Genomic DNA, 20,565 nt, shown 5'->3' with positions numbered 1-20,565 from the left:
TTTAAGTGATAACTAAACTAAAAACTGAAGTTGTCTTCTAAGACAAACACACCTACCCTACATGTAAGGAGATCTGAGGTGGCTTTCTGACTATAGCGCAGTTCTTTCTGGATAACTTTGAGGGTACATGGACATGGCCGCAATAAAATTACTGATCATCTATTCAGTATCTTGCTGAGACAGGCTGGTGTAAGGATAGCATTTAATTAACGTACTTGCTGATCTCAGATCTTTATTTATTTTTTCCATCTGAACACAGCACGTTTTACTGATCTTTATACGCTGTGTACATAGAAAACACTCAAACTGTGTTCAGATCTGTTGAAAAAAAAAAAACAGTACTGACAAAATTGTTGCTTTTTTGTGGCTATGGCTTTTTAATGTGCCTTTTTAATTTTTTTTTTTTTTTAATTTCACTGTTCTCAAGAAATGTAAGGCAAGGTAAGTGTTTCCTGTGCGGTTGATTTTCTCTATAAAAACAGTATATATAGGTAGGTGCCCTGTTGCTTTCATTCCACATCTTTTTCCTCGTTAACGGGTGCTTGGTTGCAGGTTTTAATTCTCCATTGCCGTGTAAACATGTGTCTTGAAACTCTCCAGATAGCGACCTTTAACTGGCCGGCAATTAGCTTGCTCTCTTACACATTCCTTGCATTTGGATTACAGCTCCTAGCAATGTAATGAGGGACCCTGGCCCCTGTGAGGACATGCTAATTTAGACAGGAGCCCCAAAAGGCCACCTGTCTTCCTAGCCTCCGTGGTTGTGTGTGTGTACCGTGTTAATAAGTGCAAATTTACTATGCTGCCTGTGCTTCCAATGCCATAGAAACACATATTTAGTAATGGTTATTTAATATTTTGTGACCATTATACAGAACCACTTTTCTCCTGAACCTTTTTTTATATGTTGTTTTTATTGGGTATGCCGATGGGAAACCAGCTGTTTTGGGGAAGGCTTAATTGTGACATCCTCTTGAGGACATGCTCATTTGGCATTATCTTTCAGTACAATATATGTAAACACAATCCCTAAATTATTATTATGATTATACAGGCTTTATTTAGTGCCAACAGTTTGTGCAGCGTTTTACAGCGAGAGGACAGACAGTATTGTTACAATACAATTCAATACCAGAGGGATCAGGGGGCGCTGCTTGTTAGAGCTTACAATTTAAAAATGATTGTAACCTTCAAATAAGTTCAATTAATACAATACACAGCAGCCTTCCATGACAGTCCTTGTTCAGGCACTTCCTGTTATATGCTGACAACATTCCATCCCTGTCTCCCAAATGTGCTCCTGCAATGCCACCTTGTCGTATGGGCTTCCTATGGAATCTACAGTGGCCGTTTCAACACTGGCATGGTCCACTGTTTTCACCACCTAAAAAATCCACCCTGAAAAATGCCATGCAACCTCACTGAAGTACATGTAGAAAGCAAGTTGTAACTGAGGTGAAAATAAATATCGTATTAAAATCAATTGCAGTTGATTAGAGTATGAAATGGCGAACTATTTTTTATTCAGTTCAGAGATAGAGAAGCCCAATGTTTCATTAGTTACCGAGTAACCTGCAGTCATGCCACGTACACACGGTCGGACTTTTCGACCGGACTTGTCCGACGGACCAAATCCGGCGGACAATCCGATCGTGTGTGGGCTTCACCAGACCGTCAGCGGACTTTTCCAGTCGCAATTCTGACGGACTTTAGATTTGGAACATGCTTCAAATCTTTACGTCGTAACTCTGCCGGATCCAGAAATCCGCTCGCCTGTATGCTAGTCCGACGGACAAAAACCCACGCTAGGGCTGCTATTGGCTACTGGCTATCAACTACATTATTTTAGTCTGGTGTACGTCATCACGTACAAATCCGTCGGACTTTGATGTGATCAAGTGTAAGAAAGTCTGTCGAAAGTCTGTCGGACAGGCTGTCGGACTTTTGTAGCTGAAAAGTCCGACCGTGTGTACGCGGCATTAGAATCTTCTTACAGTGGTATTACTCTACCCAAACACAAAGATTTAACATTTAACAACATAGCATTTATTAAATGTGGTGGCTGCATTCCGTTTTTTTTTTTGTTTTGTTTTTTTTTAGGCTTATTTTCAATTTTCACTTGGTGATCCAACCAATAGCTAACTTTCCTGTCTAAAACCGGCCATACATGGATCAAAATTTGGCCAACTGAGCAGGGATGGACCAAATTTCGATTCATATATGGCCACTGTGGTTGAACATAAGTCCATCTACCGATCATCGTCTTCTGTTCAACCTCCCTGTCAGTTTTTAGCTGCACGATTGGTGCTACAGGCTGTAGCGAATATGTTTATTCTGATGGTGGGGAAGCCTCCCTACTGTCAGAAAGCAAAGACAAAGCAGTGAGGATTCCCTCATCCACCTGGAATGTGTGGATGGGAAAAATTGGGTCAGTTTATTGTTCAGCCTAGTGGTTGAATGAAAACACCTAAGACACCTTGCACTCTGAGCTGTGGCCGCATTAGCACTAAAGCGCCGCTCGTTTTAGCAGCACTTTAGCGCTTTTTATGCAGAGCTTTTCGGCTGCTTGCGAGGCACTTTTAACCCCAAAGAAGGGGTTAAAAGCTCCCGTGTTAGTGTTTCGGAAGGGCTTTTCAGGCACTTTGGAAGTGTTGCCCATTCATTTCATTGGACAGGGTGTTTTGGGAGCGCTGTATACAGCGCTTCCAAACAGCCCCAAAGATGCTGCTTGCAGGACTTTTCCTAACATCCTGCAAGTGCACCGCCCCAGTGTCAAAAGACACACTGAAATGAATAGGATGCGGTTTTTAGGCCTTATTTCACACTGAAAACCGCCTCCGTGTGAAAGGGGTCTTAATGTATGGGCAGCTTTAGGGTGTCTGCATTCTGGACGAAGTAGTAAAATAGACACCTTTGGACAGCAGCATTTTCAATCTAGGGGAGAAGATAGTGTTCATAGTCTAATGGACTAGCAGATTTAGATGGATTAAAGCTGACCATACATGGATGGAAATTCAGCCGGTTCAGCAGGGAACGGCTGAATTTTGAACAATATGTGACCACTGTGGTTACACAGAAGTCGATCTCCCAATCAACTTCTGTTTTACCTCTCTGTCTGAAAACAAGCCACTCAAGCACTGCAGCACTGATTTGTGTACTCTGACAGTGGGGGAGTCTCCCTGCTGTCAGAATAAAATAGTGCAGTGGGGAGTATTCACTAGGCTTTGTTGCTGCGAGAGGAGAGACGTGGTTCTCCTAACACAGCAGCTGCTTTGCTTGCCCCCCCCCCTCTCCTGCCCATTCCTTGAAAGCTTTGGTATTTGTAATTGGGTTCACAGAATGCAAAGTGTTCTGTGATTGGGCAAGGGGAGAGTGGCAGGCTCTGCAGGTGAAAATGACACTACGGCTGCTGTGTAGGACACCTGTTGCCCGGGTGACAGAGTGCTGGAAGTATAGAGATAGCTTTTCTATCGGCGCTCACTAAATTGGGTGGAAGGAAGTAAAATCATTCTATTCCCCATCAACAAAGTCCGTGTTGATGGGGGAATCCCTCTCGCAGCGCTATTGTGTTCTGCTGATGAGGGATGGGTTGAATGGAGCCTTCCCAGCCAGAAGATCACAATGATTACTGCTAGTGGCTTTAGTCACCGGCATTAATCACGTGTAGGAAGAGAGGAAAGATCCCTGGTGCCGCACATCCAAGGAGTCCTATGGTGGCAAGAGAGAGACAACCTAAGCCTGGGCTCCCGCCAGGCCACGCCCCCAATGTGTTTCACTCTGCCCCATTAGTCATGGGGAACATTTACCAACTCTACTTGGGTACAACCAGCCTGTCCATGGATGGATCGAATCTTGGCTGAGATTCGATCAATGGCAGTCTTTAGTCTCTTCTCATTTGTAAAGCAATCTACAGAATATGCAATTTTCTTTCCTTCCACCACAGGCAGAAGGAAAGAAAATTGCTTGATTTCTCCCATCAATACAGTCAGCATTGATGGGGGAATCCCTCCCGCAGGGCTATTGTGTAATGCCGGCGAAGAGCCTTTCCTGCTGGCAGAATAGCATGATCAATGCTGGCGGCTAGAGCCACCGGCAGTGCTTGCATAGAAAAAAAAAATCAGACAGGCTTGTTGTACTGAAGCCGATGGACTAAAGTACAACCAGCCTGCCCATAGACGTATCGAGGCTCGGCTGGTCCCTGCTGAACTTTGTACTCCTGCTTCTTTATAACAATAGTAAGAGACTGATGCTAGTCATAAACCTACACAGTGGTGTAGTGGATAGCACTTTTGCCTAGCAGCACTAGGGTCGCTGGTTCAAATCCCAACTACGACACTACCTGCCTGGAGTTTGCATGTTCTCCCTGTGTCTGCGTGGGTTTCCTCCCACACTCCAAAGACATGCTGGGAGGTTAATTGGATCCTGTCTAAATTGACCCTAGTATGTATGAATGTGAGTTAGGGACCTTAGATTGTAAGCTCCTTGAGGGTGTAGGGACTGATGTGAATGTACAATGTATATGTAAAGCGCTGTGTAAATTGACGGCGCTATATAAGTACCTAAAATAAAAAATAAATAAACCTGGTAAACATGTAAAGTTTTTTTACATTCAACCCAGCAGGCTGAACGGAAAAAACGGAGAGATCGATATTTTAACACAAGCGATGTTAGTGCAGCGATCTCCCTCACTGTGTCTTTCTGTTCTGACAGGGGGACCACCCCCCACCCCCCTCCGCCAGAATACACTGACCAGTGCTCACAGCCAGTGGCTGCAAGCGCTGATCGGATGCTGGTTTTCATTGGACCGGCTTCTGTCGGAAAGACAGCTGTACACACTGAATGTTGATATGTTGATATTAGTCCTGTACCCAGCCTTAAGTCAGCCATAGATAGTCAGAATCTTGGCTGGTTCAGCAGGGACTGGTTGAGATTCGAACTATCTACGGGCAGGCTGGATACCCAAGTCGATCCACACAAATTGTCCCGCCACCCCCCCCACCCCCACCCCCCCCGCTAGAAGAAAACAAAAGTTTGACACTGTTGATGGGGAAATCTAGTGACTTTTCTTTCCTGCAACCTGTGTTTGCATGAAAAAAAATCGCACCTTCTATGACCTGTCTTAGTCTCATCTCTTCCCATCTGTAAGTCAGGAGAATAGGAGAGGGCATAAATGTTCCTGCTCTGTGGTTTAGAGGACAAAATAATTGGTTAATTGTCGCTTAATTAACAATATCTCCAGACTACGACCTGGCAATGTCAAATGCTATGCTGTTTTATATAGTGTACGTGCAATTTAATTAAAGCAATGAACTAAACCAAGGAGGAAAAAAAACGTTTTCACAGGTTGTAAAATAAGAAACCATGACCTCTCATAAGAAGTGGAAACTTTGCTTATAACGGCTAGATATTGCTGTTTACAAAGTCATGCTGTAGATACTGTAATTATACATAACTTTTTATATTCTCAGATAATCTGCTTACCAGTTGCTTCTATTTAAGATGTCTAGTTATGTTTCTGAGACACCTGGATCTGATCAACACATAAGAATTTTTTTTCCGCTGTAGTGTGTGCTAAATCAGATATTGTTGGTAAAGTCTTTCGAGGATAACCTGTGTAAATCATTACTGCAATAAAATGTTTGGCCCCAGATGTCCCATTCACTCTTCAATGCACATTCATGTGTGTTTTTTGACACCTCAGTTGTCTTGAGCAGATCCGTTCATTTTTTATGGACCCTCAATATGAATCCACAGAACCAAAAAACAAGGCTTCTTTTTTTTTTATTGCACTGCAAAGCAACACTTGTGTCTTTCATGGCATGTATTGCAGTGCGCTGAGGGCTGGGTACGTTTGTTTTGAACATTTATACACTTTGCCATTAAAAGTGAATAGGCATGTACCCTGTGGTGCACACAAGTGTGGAAGCAGCCTTAGGTCACGTTTGCTGCAAAGTAGGAGGATCTGCGACACAATTATTTAGCTTTTCTAGTTATTTATGTGTGTATTTGGTTCTTCACAATCTCCACTATTGCCACTAGAGTTTCTTTTTCCAATAAAATAGTTACTGAAAACATTTTGGGAGGTGGGCTTATAGTACAACTCCAACTTGGTTTTAGTTTTGGGTGAAGGGTAAAGACCAATGTTAGGGTTTTATTGCTCACTGTGTGTGCTTTGAGGGCAGATTCAGCCTCTGCATTTGTCATGGTGGCTACTGTTGTAAGGATGGGAAGTTAAAAGGGAGTTGTTAATGTTTCAATTGCAACCCGGCACAAGAGCGGAAATTATCCAGTAAGGAGTCATATTCCAGTGGCAGCTGTCATTGGTGGAACTTCTCCTCGTTTTCCCCATTTTCATTTTCCCACTCTGACTGCTTGCCATTTCTCTGGGACAGGAAGTAAGGAGAAATCTCAGGGTCACCAAAATAAAAACCAAACAGAGATTGTAAGCTTTCCAGGGCCAATATAAAACAAAAAAAAATCTACTTTCAGGCTGGGTTTGCACAGCAGGAGATTGTGACCGGCTCTCTATGGAGCCGGTTCACATATCTCCGCAGTGGCTCCGGTGCGATTTGCACAGGAGCCCTATATGTCTTTTGGTCCATTTCAGGTCCGAAATCAGCCAAAAATTTGTGCTGAGATGGGAACTGAAACAGTGAACGAGGATGCACCGGACTCCTGCTGTGAGCCGCTGCGTGCTCATATGTGAACTATAGGCAAAACGTTTTAATTTTGGATGGAGTTTATTTTTTTTGCCATCTGTGTCCCATTGGGGAGTTTACCCTTCACTTCCTTTGCCATAGCCAAAGCAGAAAGTGAGAGGATAGCCCTGAAAATTAAAGGAATCCTTTGGGGACCTCCAGGTCCCTATTGAAAGATTTTGCTTCTATTACTTTTTTGGGGAATCCCCCAAATTTCACTTTCAATGATCACGGTAAATGGGACAAATAGAGAGAATTAATCTCCCTAACAGGGGCACAGACAGCAATAACAACTGACAGGTGTTCTAATCCCTCTCCACTCTATCCAAAACTAAAAAAAAAGTTTTGTATTTAGTTAGTGTTGCACTGATACTGGTATTGGCGCTGATACTAAGCATTTGCACAAGTACTTGTACTGTAATGAATGGTCCGATACCTGCGGTGCAGTGCGATTTTAGCCTATACAAAATGAAGGGGCTCAAATCACACTGAAAAGAATCGCATGTGATTTGAACAGGATTATGCATCTTATCCAAATCACATGCCTTTTCCCACACAGCTCCTGTGTGAACCCCGGCTGTGAGGAGAGCAAGCAATTGAGGGAGACGAGGGAGCCGTGGTGGATGTATCAGGCTGGAGTTCAGAGGGATCAGAGAGTGGTTGTATAGAAAGCACTGTGGAGGATTGAGATCTCTGTGTTGGGAAAGCTGGCATCTGAAAAGAAGCTGAGGCACTGGCACTGGTCTTGTAGCATTCTGGAAGTTGTAGAGGGCTTGGCACAAAAGGGGTCTGCCAGGCAATGTACGGTGCAGTGAGAGGTAGACCTCGTGGCCACTGCCATGTCAGCAGAAACAGGGTGAAAATTAGGAGCAAAAAGGGCGCTAATGCCACTGAAGGAAGACCAGGGAAGAGTGTCGGCTGCCTCTGCTATCTTTTTGTCTATCATGCTGCTTGGGGAGACACATTGAGCCTGCTGAAGAAGCTGTGAGAGCCGAGTTCAGGACGGAGCAGCACTTAGGAACAGCTCAGTCTGCCATCGGCAAGCCATGCTGAAACCCCCCTGGATTATACATATCATCATAAGTTGTGACTGCATTCACACAGGAGCAGTGGGGGAAGCTACAGCCCAATCATTTTGTGTGGCACGGTATCGGTAATTGGTATCGGCGAGTACTTGAGCAAAAGTATCAGTACTCGTACTCGCTCTTAGAAAACGGGTATCAGTGCATCCCAACCTTTAGTTAAACTTTAACACTTACATACTATCTGTTAGGGAGAAGTTACATTGCCCCCTTTTTATTGTTTTTTTTTTTATTTATTTACAAATGTATGCTGAAATGTTGCTTTCAGGTTTTGCAGCTTTATTGAAGAGCAGGAATTATCATTGGATAAGCTGCATAGATGTTTCTAATCAACTTGAAGTTGGGTTCTCTATGAACAATTTGTCTTGAATTGCCCTGTGTTAGTTGTCAGTCTTTGTAAATGTTCCCCTTCATTAAGAGAGTGAATTTTGCTCTTGGCGACTTTTTTCTTTCTTTCTTTTTTATACAACAGGAAAAACCCGCTAAGGGTGTGACTATGTAGGCACTGAACAACGTCCGATAAAAAATGTAATTTATTGGTACAAATGAGTAAAATCTTATATATATGACATACAGAGCATCAAGTAAATATAGTGTAGCTACAAAAAATCAAAAGACAATGACACCTTCTTTGTTTTTTCCTCCCATAGGGATCTTGCAGCCAGAAACTGCCTCGTTGGGGAAAACCACTTGGTGAAGGTAGCTGATTTTGGTCTTAGCCGCCTGATGACAGGCGACACGTATACTGCCCATGCAGGGGCTAAATTTCCTATTAAGTGGACTGCCCCTGAAAGCCTAGCTTATAACAAGTTCTCCATCAAGTCAGATGTGTGGGGTAAGTAAAAGTGCAGAATTTTTGTATTTGTATAGTTTGTATTTTATAAACAAGGACAAGTCAAACTTTAGAGACGTGGTGCTTTTTTGTCATGCATTGTCCAGCATTTTCCAGCACAGGAAATGCATTGAAAGTTGAAAAAAATTTTTCCTGTAGAGCTCATTTACACCAGTTGAGACATGAAGGGGTAAAATTCCCCTCATGCTACATTTTTGCCTTTTTTTTTGTTCAAGTTGATTATACAGGGTCCTTGAAAAGCACGCGAGAGACAACATTTCGTAAGGTCCTAGCTTCAGGTAACCCCAAAGCTTAACATATACCTAAAGACAACATTTTCATTTTATGGTTTGGATAGAGTAGGGAGTAGTTAAAACCCCTGTCAGTTTTTTTTTTAGCTGTTTGCTTGTGTGCCATTGGGGACATTTGAGTTTATATCCTGTCCAGAAGACACAACAAGACGTTAAAGGAAATGTCTTTAAAATTAGTGGAAATTCCCTCTTGTCCCCACTGAAATGTTTCCCCTCCTATTTTTGCTCCAATGTCCATTCTAAGGACCCATGCACTCTAGGAACTGCATGTGAAACGCACAGGAACACTTTCATTTTGAATGGGCTGAAATCGCACCGTACCAAAAGTAGTACATGCACTACTTTTTGAAATGCACAGCAACTGCATCCCATTGTACTTTTTTACAATGGGAGCCGTTGTGGGCAACGCACTACTTTGCACCCTGCTTTGGGGTTTCAACTTTGAACTGACCCCTGCAGCATATCGCAATGACAGTGCGATTGAAATGCAATGCTGGAAGCCACACAGGAATACAGCTCTCCAGTAATGCATTCTAGTGTGAATGGGCCCTAAAATTTTGGCTTTCCCACCACGTTTTGGCTTTCAATATAATTTATTTCCAGCCACAGGTAATCACAAACATCGCCAAATTATCACTGCAATTTTTGATCTGCCTGCATTCCCATTAGTGCCCTAAAGCAGTGGAACAAGGCCAGAGCCCATCACTGTCCTGTTATGAAGTGCCAGTTATGCACAATACCAGTAAGGATCTTCACAGCCATCTCTGTATGTATAATCTTTTAATCTGCAGCAATAAAAGTGAAGTTTTCTTTGATGCAGGGCATCTAGAAGCCTTTCATGGCAGATTCTGTTGTCTCTTAAATGAGAGAATCTGGACATCTGCAGCATTTATTTTCGGATGTGTGTTATGATTTGGTAATACTACATCAGGTCCCTCCCCTTTGTTTGACAACGTTCATTGTTCCACTGTCACTTACTATGTAATTAGAGTGGATATAAAAAGTCTACACACCCCTGTTAAAATGTCAGGTTTCTGTGATGTAAAAAAATGATACAAAGATAAATAATTTCAGAACCTTTTTCTACCTTTTTAATGTGACCTATAAACTGTACAACTCAGTTGAACAACAAACTGAATCTTTTAGGTGGAGGGAAGTAAAAATAAAATATGGTTGCTTAAGTGTGCACACCCATAAACTAATACTTTGTTGAAGCACCTTTTGATTTTATTATAGCACTCAGTCTTTTTGGGGATGAGTCTATCAGCATGACACATCTTGACTTGGCAATATTTGCCCACTCTTCTTTGCAAAAACACTCCAAACCTGTCAAATTGAGAGGGCGTCTCCTTTGCACAGCCCTCTCCTGATCACCCCACAGATTTTCAATTGGATTCAGGTCTGGGCTCTGGCTGGGCCATTCCAAAACTTTAATCTTCTTCTTTTGAAGCCATTCCTTTGTTGATTTGGATGTATGCTGTGGGTCATTGTCATGCTGAAATATGAAGTTCCTGTTCATGTTCAGCTTTCTAGCAGAAGCCTGAAGGTTTTGTGTAAATATTGACTGGTATTTGGAATGGTTCGTAATTCCCTCTACCTTAAGTAAGGACCCTGTTCCAGCTGAAGAAAAAAAGCCCCAAAGCATGATGCTGCCACCACCATGCTTCACTCTGGGTATGGTGTTCTTTTGGTGATGTGCAGTGTTGTTTTTGCACCAAACTGAACTTTTGGAATTATGGCCAGAAAGTTCAACCTTGGTTTCATCAGACCATAACACATTTTCCCACATGCTTTTGGGAGACTTCAGATGTGTTTTTGCAAAATCTAGCTGGACTTGGATGTTTTTCCTCATAAGAAAAGTCTTCCATCTTGCCACTCTACCCCATAGCCCAGACATATGAAGAATACAGGAGATTGTTGTCACATGTATCACACAGCCAGTACTTGCCAGATATTCCCGCAGCTCCTTTAATGTTGCTATAGGCCTCTTGGCAGCCTCTCTGACTAGTTTTCTTTTTGTCTTTTCATCAATTTTGGAAGGGCATCCAGTTCTTGGTAATGTCACTGTTGTGCCATATTTTCCCCAATTGATAATGACTGTCTTCACTGTGTTCCATGGTATATCTAATGCCTTGGAAATTCTTTTGTACCCATCTCCTGACCGATACCTTTTAACAATGAGATCCCTCTGATGCTTTGGAAGCTCTCTGCGGACCATGGCTTTTGCTGTAGGATGCGACTAAGAAAATGTCAGCAAAGACCTACTAGAATAGCTGAATTTTATTTGGGGTTAATCAGAGGCACTTTAAATGATGGCAGGTGTGTACTATTTAACATGAATTTGAATGTGACTGCTTAATTCTGAACACAGCTACATGCCCAGTTATAAGAGGGTGTGCACACTTATGCAACCACATTATTTTAGTTTTACTTTTTTCCCCAACCCCCCCAAAAGATTTCAGTTTGTTTTTCAATTGAGTTGTACAGTTTATAGGTCACATTAAAGGTGGAAAAGGTTCTGAAATGATTTATCTTTGTCTATTTTTTTTTTTTACATCACAGAAACCTGACATTTTAACAGGGGTGTTTAGACTTTTTCTATCCACTGTAAATGCATTTCTGCGCTTACTTAATTGTTCTTTTACCGATGTGCTTTATTTAGTTTCCTCTTATCTACTGTATGTGCATTCTCTTTTCTGCTTCACAGCCTTTGGTGTATTACTGTGGGAAATTGCGACATATGGCATGTCCCCTTACCCTGGCATTGATCTGTCACAAGTGTATGAACTGCTGGAGAAGGATTATCGCATGGAGCGTCCAGAGGGCTGCCCTGAGAAAGTTTATGAACTCATGAGAGCATGTATGTATTGCTGAAAATTAGCAGTTTACTATTGTGGGTTTGTTATGCACTGAACTAGCTTTAACCTAGTTAAGACTAAAGCTACAGGGTATATTATAATATCTTGCTACTGAGCTGTAATAGGCTAGAACAGGGGTCCCCAAACTTCCTAAAGAAAAGGCCTGTTTACTGTCCTTCAGACTTTGAGAGAGCTGAACTGTGCCCAGTGGGGATAAACAATGCCCAATCTTTGGTATTAGGAGAAATATTGGTGTCAGTGGAAGGAATAGTGCCCCATCGTTTTTGTCAGTGACAGGAATAAAGCCTCAAGGGCTGACTCTACAGATCCAATTAAGATATCTACATCAGCTATATTATACCCACCTATGCTTATTTCGTATGCATAAGTGACACTCTCCCTTATATCATAAATGCCAGCTGGGTGAAGGTACTTTCCTTCACATGGTGTGAGAGTGCTCCAAGGTAAGACCCTTATGCTCTCAGGTGACAGAGTTCATTGCTGTCAAATTTGGTCTTCCCAACATGTGTAACCCCTTGTGAATAAGGAGATGGATGCGGCTACGAAATTGTTCCTTAGACTTCTCTTTGTCCGCAAGTTTATTGCGAGGAAGGTGGTACATGTATAAAAACTTGATTTTGGGGATGTGGATGAAATTAGTCAATGTGGATATTCTGCTCTATCGCATGACATAGAAGGCCTGGGGATGTCCCAAAATTTAGGAAGGTTTGGTTCCATTGAGTTGACTCTTCTGACACGTTAGAGGGGGAAGTGGATAGTTGAATGGCTATCGGATGGGACAAGGAGGGTGAATAATCCTGAGGGTGGATGGTTATAGGAACAGTTTTGCACACCGTACAGGACTTGTTATTCTTGATCTATTTTTCTGTGAAAAACGCTGTTCTTTGTTTTTGTTTTTCCTTTGTTCAAATATTCTACTTTTGACATGTTTGAGTATGTTGAGGCTACTATTAAACCCGTTCAGGGGAAAGAAAAAAGAAGGAAAAGCATTTACCAGGCTCTGAGGTGCGTTGGTGGTCCAAATTGATTATTGAAGATGGAAATTTGGTTGCTCATGGCACATATATTATGTGAAATTTTCTCTAAGAAGTATATTTTGTATTCTCATGGATAACTTTATGTACTGGCTTTGATAATGTATGTAACCTTTGTTGTCTGGTACTTAAAAACTTGTTTAAAAAACAAAAAAAAAGCCTCAAGGGCTGGATAAAGGCAAGCAAATGGCCACAGTTTGGAGACCACTGGGCTAGAACAACACAGAAGCATAATTGCTCAACAGTGTTCACTAGTAATTACTCTTGCTAAGCAAATGGCTCCCTGTGCCATTTTAAAATAATTAAACTAGTAGCATATATGTAATAGCATCTTGTAGCAATTAAAGCGGTATTAAACCCAAAAGCAAACATTTATTATATTTCAGCTCACCAATTCTTCAATGTGGTGGCTGCATTTGATTTCCTTTTTGGGCTTCGTTCCCTTATTTTGACCTGGTGATCCAGCCGTTAAATCTGTTTTTTTTTTTTTTAAAGAAATGGCTATTTTGCAGATGTAGCAGTTACAGGGTTGAGACAAACCATGTACCACTAACAGGCGTGCTTACCACGATCAGCTTTTATTTTAGTAAAACCTTTACATAAATGGACAGTAAGCTTTTGAAAAGCTTTTGGCAAGCTTCAAACAGCTTTGTCGAAACCATTAAAGAAAACTCCACTTCCAGCAGGGGAATTTTTAAAGATCTCACTTTAAACACACAACTAGTAAGCTTCAGCAGGCTTTCCACAATCTTCAAGTAGCGCTGAAGCCTGCTAGCAGGTGGCAGTCAACACTCCTATTACAATCTGTTTTTAACCTCCCCAAACCTGAATTAAAGGGTGCTTGAAAGGTTTTAACTAAGCTGCTCGAGGCTTGCCAAAAAATTTTCAAAAGCTTACTGTACACTCAATTCTTATACAGGCTGAAGCCCATATGAACAAGTACCAAACCTCTTGCGTTGCTCTAGCCAATTCAGATAGCAGCAAGCAAGTGGTTAAATTTCTTAGTAAAAAAATGAAATAGCTTCTGTAGCATTGTAGTTTTATACTGTACATACAGTGTGTGTACATATATACACTGGAGATAAAAATTGGAGAACAATTTTGATTTATAAATTGCTTAACATTTGATGGGATTTTTGTTGTGGCTATACCATGCTAATAGAAGTGTTTTTCAAAATAACCAAGGCACTTCAAAAAAAAAACTTTATTTTGTAGAAAACACAATGATCAAAATTAGAGAACAGCAGAGACTGTAGCACAGAGAAAGTTTACAACTAAAATTTCTGAAGGTTGGAACAATCAACAATTAGTAGATAGTGGGGGGCCCTTGCTTTGAATGACTTCAGCACATCTGCAGACTTCAGGACATCACTAGTCTCTCACACTGCTCTGGTGTGATTTTGTTCCACTCCTCTTCCAGTCTCTTCCGCAGTTGGGTGACTTTTGTGGGTTTCTTGGCCATAACTTTGTCACCAAGGAGGATTTTCCAGAGGTTTTCTGTTATGTTTAGATCATGACTCTGGGCCATTTCATTATTTCAATGTTTTCTGCTTCAAGAAACTGCTTTACCTGTTTTGCTGTGTGACAAGGGGCATTATCATGCATGAAAATTGCTGGCTGATTGGGTGATGAATGCAAGGAAGGAACTGCAAGTTGTGGAAGTAAGTTCGGGTAAAACATTTGCATTCACTCTGCCATGTAGCTGTATAAGAGGCCCAACTCCTGCTGCAGAAACTTCCCCCAAACCATGACACTTCCCCCTCCACCCTTCACTGACTTATTTACACACTTTGGGTTCAGTCTTTCCCCAGTTTGACAAGGAACATTGTTTCCCATTGGACCCAAATAAATTAAACTTGCTTTCATCACTAAACTGAACTTTGGACCAGTTCCAATCTGTCCACACAACATAATCCTCAGCAAAGGTTAGTCTAGCCTTTTGATTCTGCAAATGAGAGGTTTGGTCACTGCAGAGTGGGCTTTCAGTCCAAATTCTTCTAAACGGCGAGATACTGTATAACGAGACAGATCCTTACTCTGTTCAGCGCTGAACTGGCGAGCAGTCGCAGCTGCAGTGTTGAACTGATTGCCCATTGAGATTCTCAGTATAGTCCTGTCCTCTCTTGAATTTGTCTTTCGTGGACAGCCAGCCTTCTTGGGGGACTTGAATAAGTTTGTGATGTTGTAAAGATGCAATATTCTAGAAATCACAGATTTGGAACAACAAACTTCTCTTGCTATGGCTGAAAGGGTCATCCCTTCATCTGGACAACCTGCTGCCGGAAGGTTTTAGTCACTGTAGAACGGCTCACCATCTTGCAAAGTCAGTGAAAACTGGAAAATTAGGATGCCAGTTAACCACTTGCCGACTGGGCCATAGCCGAAAGACGGCTACAGCGCGGTCGGCTTATTCTGGGAGGGCGTCTTTGGACGTCCTCCCAGAATCTTGCTCTCGTGCAGCCCCTGGGGCGCACACCCGGGAACATCTGTGGCTTAACGGATCACGGTAAATGGCCGCTGATAGCGGCCGTTTACCACATGATCACGCTGTCAATGAGGGAGCACCCACATGTAAACAAACGGGCTTCACGTCTGGTTCCTCCCTCCCCTCTCTGTACAGATCTGTACAGTGCGAGGGGAGAGATCGAGTGCTGCAGCGATGTAGTGCCCACAGCGCTGATATGTGCCCACTCCAGCCATTCAGCCAGCCATCCATACCATCCATGCTCAGCCATCAACCCATACTCAGCCATACATACTCATCCATCCATACTCATCCATCCATCCATCCTCAGCCATACTTACTCATCCATCCATCCATACTCATCCATACATACTTCTCCATCCATCCATACTCAGCAATACTCATCCATCCATGCTCAGCCGTACCCAGTCGTACCCAGTCGTACCCAGTCGTACCCAGTCGTACCCAGTCGTACCCAGCCGTACTCAGTCATACCCAGTCGTACTCAGCCATACCCAGCCATCTATACCATCCATACCTAGCCATTCATACCATCCATGCTCAGCCATCGACCCATACTTAGCCATCCAGCCACCCATACTCAGCCATACATACTCATCCATCCATTCATACTCAGCCATGCATTCTCATCCATCCATCCATACTGAGCGATACATACTCATCCATCCATCCATACTCAGCCATACATACTCATCCTTCCATCCATGCTCAGCCATACCCAGCAATACTCAGCCATACCCAGCAATACTCAGCCGTACCCAGCAATACTCAGCCATACCCAGCAATACCCAGTCGTACTCAGCCGTACCCAGTCGTACTCAGCCGTACCCAGTCGTACTCAGCCGTACCCAGTCGTACTCAGCCGTACTCAGCCGTACTCAGCCGTACCCAGTCGTACTCAGCCGTACTCAGCCGTACCCAGTCGTACTCAGCCGTACCCAGCCGTACTCAGCCGTACCCAGCCGTACCCAGCCGTACTCAGCCGTACTCAGCCGTACTCAGCCGTACCCAGTCGTACTCAGCCGTACCCAGTCGTACTCAGCCGTACCCAGTCGTACTCAGCCGTACCCAGTCGTACTCAGCCGTACCCAGCCGTACTCAGCCGTACCCAGCCGTACTCAGCCGTACCCAGTCGTACTCAGCCGTACCCAGTCGTACTCAGCCGTACCCAGCCGTACCCAGCCGTACCCAGCCGTACCCAGCCGTACCCAGCCGTACTCAGCCGTACCCAGCCGTACTCAGCCGTACCCAGCCGTACTCAGCCGTACCCAGCCGTACTCAGCCGTACCCAGCCGTACTCAGCCGTACCCAGCCGTACTCAGCCGTACCCAGCCGTACTCAGCCGTACCCAGCCGTACTCAGCCGTACCCAGTCGTACTCAGCCGTACCCAGTCGTACTCAGCCGTACCCAACCATACTCAGCTTTACCCAGCCACGGCTCATCCATCCCCATTCATGCTCATCCATGCCACATCAGTTATCATCCATGCCACTACAGTGCCTCACAAAATGTAATAGGTAGTCAAATTAGATTTGAAACGTATGCATCTAGAACACCTGATGGCGCTCCCTGCATGTTGGGCCTTTCTATGTGGCCAGACTGTGAAAAAGTCTCACACATGCAGTTTTGCCATACTCAGGAGGAGGAGTAGGAGAATCTATTTTGGGGTGTAATTTTTGGTATGCACATGCTGTGTGTTAGAAATATTGTATAAATGAACAACATTGTGTAAAAAATAAATGCGTTTTCATTTTCCAAAAACTTGTAGAAAAAAAAAAATTTTTAAAGCATCGCCTATGGGGATTTTTAGGTGCTGAAGTTTGGCGCCATTTTTTTTTTTACAGAATTTTCGGTCTTTTTTCTTTTATAGCGCAAAAAATAAAAAACCCAGTGGTGATTAAATACCACCAAAAGAAAGCTCTATTTGTGTGAAAAAAGGACAAAAATTTCATATAAGTACAATGTTGTATGAGTAATTGTCATTCAAAATATGAGAGCACCGAAAGCTGAAAATTGGTCTGGTTAGGAAGGGGGTTTAAGTGCCCGGTGGTCAAGTGGTTAAATAGGTTTTCTCCTATAATTCAAGAAATTAGCACAAGGTACCAGATTAACACCAATAACTGGGAGGTATCTGAATGTGTTCTCTAATTTTGATCAATGTTCTTTTTCAAAGTTTTTTATACTGTGCTTCAAAATATATTTAACTCATGAAATATGCTTACCTTGAAATTTAGGAAATTGTAGGTTCTCGAATTTTGATCTCCAGAGTGTATTTTATTTTTGGGGGGTATTTAAGGCCAACTATTGGAAAGAAGTAAACGCAACACTGACCTTACCCTCTTCAGCTATTTGGATGTGTCTGGTACATCCAGAGCTTGAAATGGTTAAAACAATAAAACAAGCTTGTTTCCGTTTTGTTTAGCTGTCTCCCAGCTTTTTATGTAAAAGTAATGCTGTCGGGGAAGGTGAGGTGATAAATTTTACATATTTATATTATTAAAATTAACTCTGATCAAAATATAAAATAAAACACAATCTTTTTTTGTCTACAGATTACATAGAAAATTACATAATTTGTGCAAGATAATATTGCGAAAGAAAGCCTAAATTGTTCCCTGAAACTATATATCCTAAAGTGTTCCTAAACTCAGGACCCTGCATTCACTATATCTGGTCTCCCACAGTACACAGAACATGGAAATGCAATTATTTTAGTAATTATAAACTGCTAAATACCTTTTCTCATCAGCAGTATATAGCAGTCTTGTGATTTCTATCCCGGTCCCGGTGAAGTTTGTAGGAGGATTTTTCATACTGCACTGAGCTGTCCTATGAGGCTGCAGGGCACCTAACCCTCTGGACAGTGCTCTAGCAATACACACCAAACTGAGCATGTGCAGCCTGACTCCTAAGGCTCTGTCTTATCCGGACTTGTTCAGGGGGACAGTGCAGGGAGAAGAGGATATGTGCATACAAGATCAAACAGCCTTTTTACTCAATGCAGAGGATTAACCCCTTAGGTTCCACAAGGAGTATAACAAGCATGTTTTACTGCATATGCAGACTGATTTTACTGTTGTAGGTTTAGTAACACTTTCTTATAAAGTTATATAGCTAAGTAAACCAGCCCTTAGTAAAAATGCAAATTTAGCCATGGAAATGAAGCAGATGTTAAATTTTTATCTGTTACTTACCTTTTTAAATAGCTGTTATCAAAAGTCCATCCAGTTAAATTTTCCATTTGTCATTATGTCACATGCCATTTTCCAGCATTAACCTCTTCCCGCCCAAGGTACGTCATATGACGTCCTTGACTTTGTGCGGGTTTATCTGAATGATGCCTGCAGCTACAGGCATCATTCAGATATTGGCTTTTTCAGCCGGAGATAACATACACCATAAGAAGGATCATAGCGGCTGTTCCGCTACCTGATCGTTCTTACGGGTGGCGAGAGGGGGGCACTCCTGCATTCAAACAAATGGCGCCTCCTCGGCTGGGAAGCCGAAATTGTTTTTTTGTTTTTTTTATTTCAGGCTTCCCAGCCTAGAGGTGAGATGTGGGGTCTTATTGACCCCATATCTCACTGTAAAGAGGACCGATCATGGGTCAGGGGACTGATCTTGAACAAGGGATGTTTACATTCCCTGTAATAGGAATAAAAGTGATCATTTTTTTTAAAAGTGTCAAAGTAAAAAAAGAAAAGTAAAATTAACAATAAAGAAAAAAAAATTAAAGCTCCCCTATCACCGTGTGCTCGCATGCAGAAGCAAACGCATATGTAAGGCCTGCCCACATATGAAAACTGTGTTCAAACCACACATGTGAGATATCGCCATGAACGTTAGAGTGAGAGCAATAATTCTAGCTCTAGACCTCCTCTGTAACTCAAAACATGTAACCAGTAAACATTTTTAAAGCAGCGCCTATGGGGATTTTTAGGTACTGAAGTTTGGCGCCATTCCACGAACGTGTGCAATTTTGAAGCTTGACATGTTCACTTCATCTTTCACATTATGCAAAAAAATTGGGCTAACTTTTTTAATGTGTTTTTTTTTTTTTTTTTTTTTTTTTTTTTTTTTTTTTTTTTTTTAAAGCATGGAACAAAAAAAGTGTTTAAAAAATTGCTGGGCAAATACCGTGCGAGATAAAAAGTTGCAACGGCTGCCATTGTATTCTCTAGGGTCTTTGCTAAAAAAAATATATATATAATGTTTGGGGGTTCTATGTAATGTCCTAGCAAAAAAATGAATTTTACATGTAGGAGAGAAATGTCAGAATTGGCCTGGATAGGAAGTGGTTAAATACAACATTCCAGGATCCCTTTAGAAGCGTGTGCTATAAATTATTTTTGTACTGTTGACAGACATGTGGGATTGTTTCAGCTAACTTCTGTGGGATAACATTTTTTTTACTGTGGCTTTGATGACACTCTATTTTGGTTTTTGTGCACCTGCTTTGTGACACTGTATGGAAAGCATGTTCTGTGTATAAAAAAATCATTACTTTATGCTACTATTGGAGAAATTATTCCCAAATGAATTAGACATTTTGTTTGCATTGAAAAATAATGCAACACATTTTATATTTGTGTGGACAGCACAACAGTGCATGTCCCCCCCCCCAGATGAGGGCACATAATCATTGATCAGTATCCATTGCAGCTGAACAAAACTGGATCTCACCTACAAGTTAGAAAATAATTGAAAAACTTGCAGTGTTTAGCGAACCAGAGCTCAGCAACTATACAGTGTAGCATCTACGTTGGGGCTAGGGATTTTGTAGACGATCATGAGATGTTCTGGAATGATGTGGAGAAGAGAATAACACTATCCAGTGATATTAAGGATACCATGTATTTTTGGTATTTGTTGTATCAGGTTGGCAATGGAACCCTCTGGACCGACCATCCTTTGCTGAAATTCATCAAGCCTTTGAAACCATGTTTCAGGAGTCCAGTATATCGGATGGTAAGAGAATAATGATAATGACGTTTTCATGCCTTTATCAATTGATTTGGACAGTAAGAGCACATTTTGATGCCGGCGTATTTTTGGGGTTTTTTTTGCAGCTTCCTATGCATTTACTTGTAATACTTATTATTTTACTTTTCTCATGTATACTGTATATATTAATGTACTTTTAATTTTCATCTCGTTTGTAAAGCTGAACTCGGGACAAGCCACTAAATACACACATGAATTACTGTACATAATAGATGCATGCATAAGCGAGCTGTTTTCCC

At 42.1% G+C, this 20,565-nt stretch overlaps 1 protein-coding gene across 4 annotated transcripts in view; it reads left to right on the top strand.

The window, feature by feature from the left end:
- Positions 1 to 20,565, top strand: part of ABL1 (ABL proto-oncogene 1, non-receptor tyrosine kinase) — a 390,453-nt gene that overhangs the window by 357,446 nt on the left and 12,442 nt on the right. For all 4 annotated transcript variants that reach the window (XM_073600473.1, XM_073600472.1, XM_073600475.1 and 1 more), the window contains 3 exons: positions 8,431 to 8,615; positions 11,631 to 11,783; positions 20,201 to 20,290. In XM_073600473.1, the coding sequence (XP_073456574.1) occupies positions 8,431 to 8,615; positions 11,631 to 11,783; positions 20,201 to 20,290 (428 nt within the window). The remainder of the gene's footprint in view (positions 1 to 8,430; positions 8,616 to 11,630; positions 11,784 to 20,200; positions 20,291 to 20,565) is intronic.

This window comes from Aquarana catesbeiana, linkage group LG09, assembly GCF_042186555.1.
Source record: "Aquarana catesbeiana isolate 2022-GZ linkage group LG09, ASM4218655v1, whole genome shotgun sequence".
Classification (NCBI taxonomy): Eukaryota; Metazoa; Chordata; class Amphibia; order Anura; family Ranidae; genus Aquarana; species Aquarana catesbeiana.
Note: the sequence above shows the minus strand (reverse complement) of the source record. Positions and strands in the feature narration are given on the sequence as shown.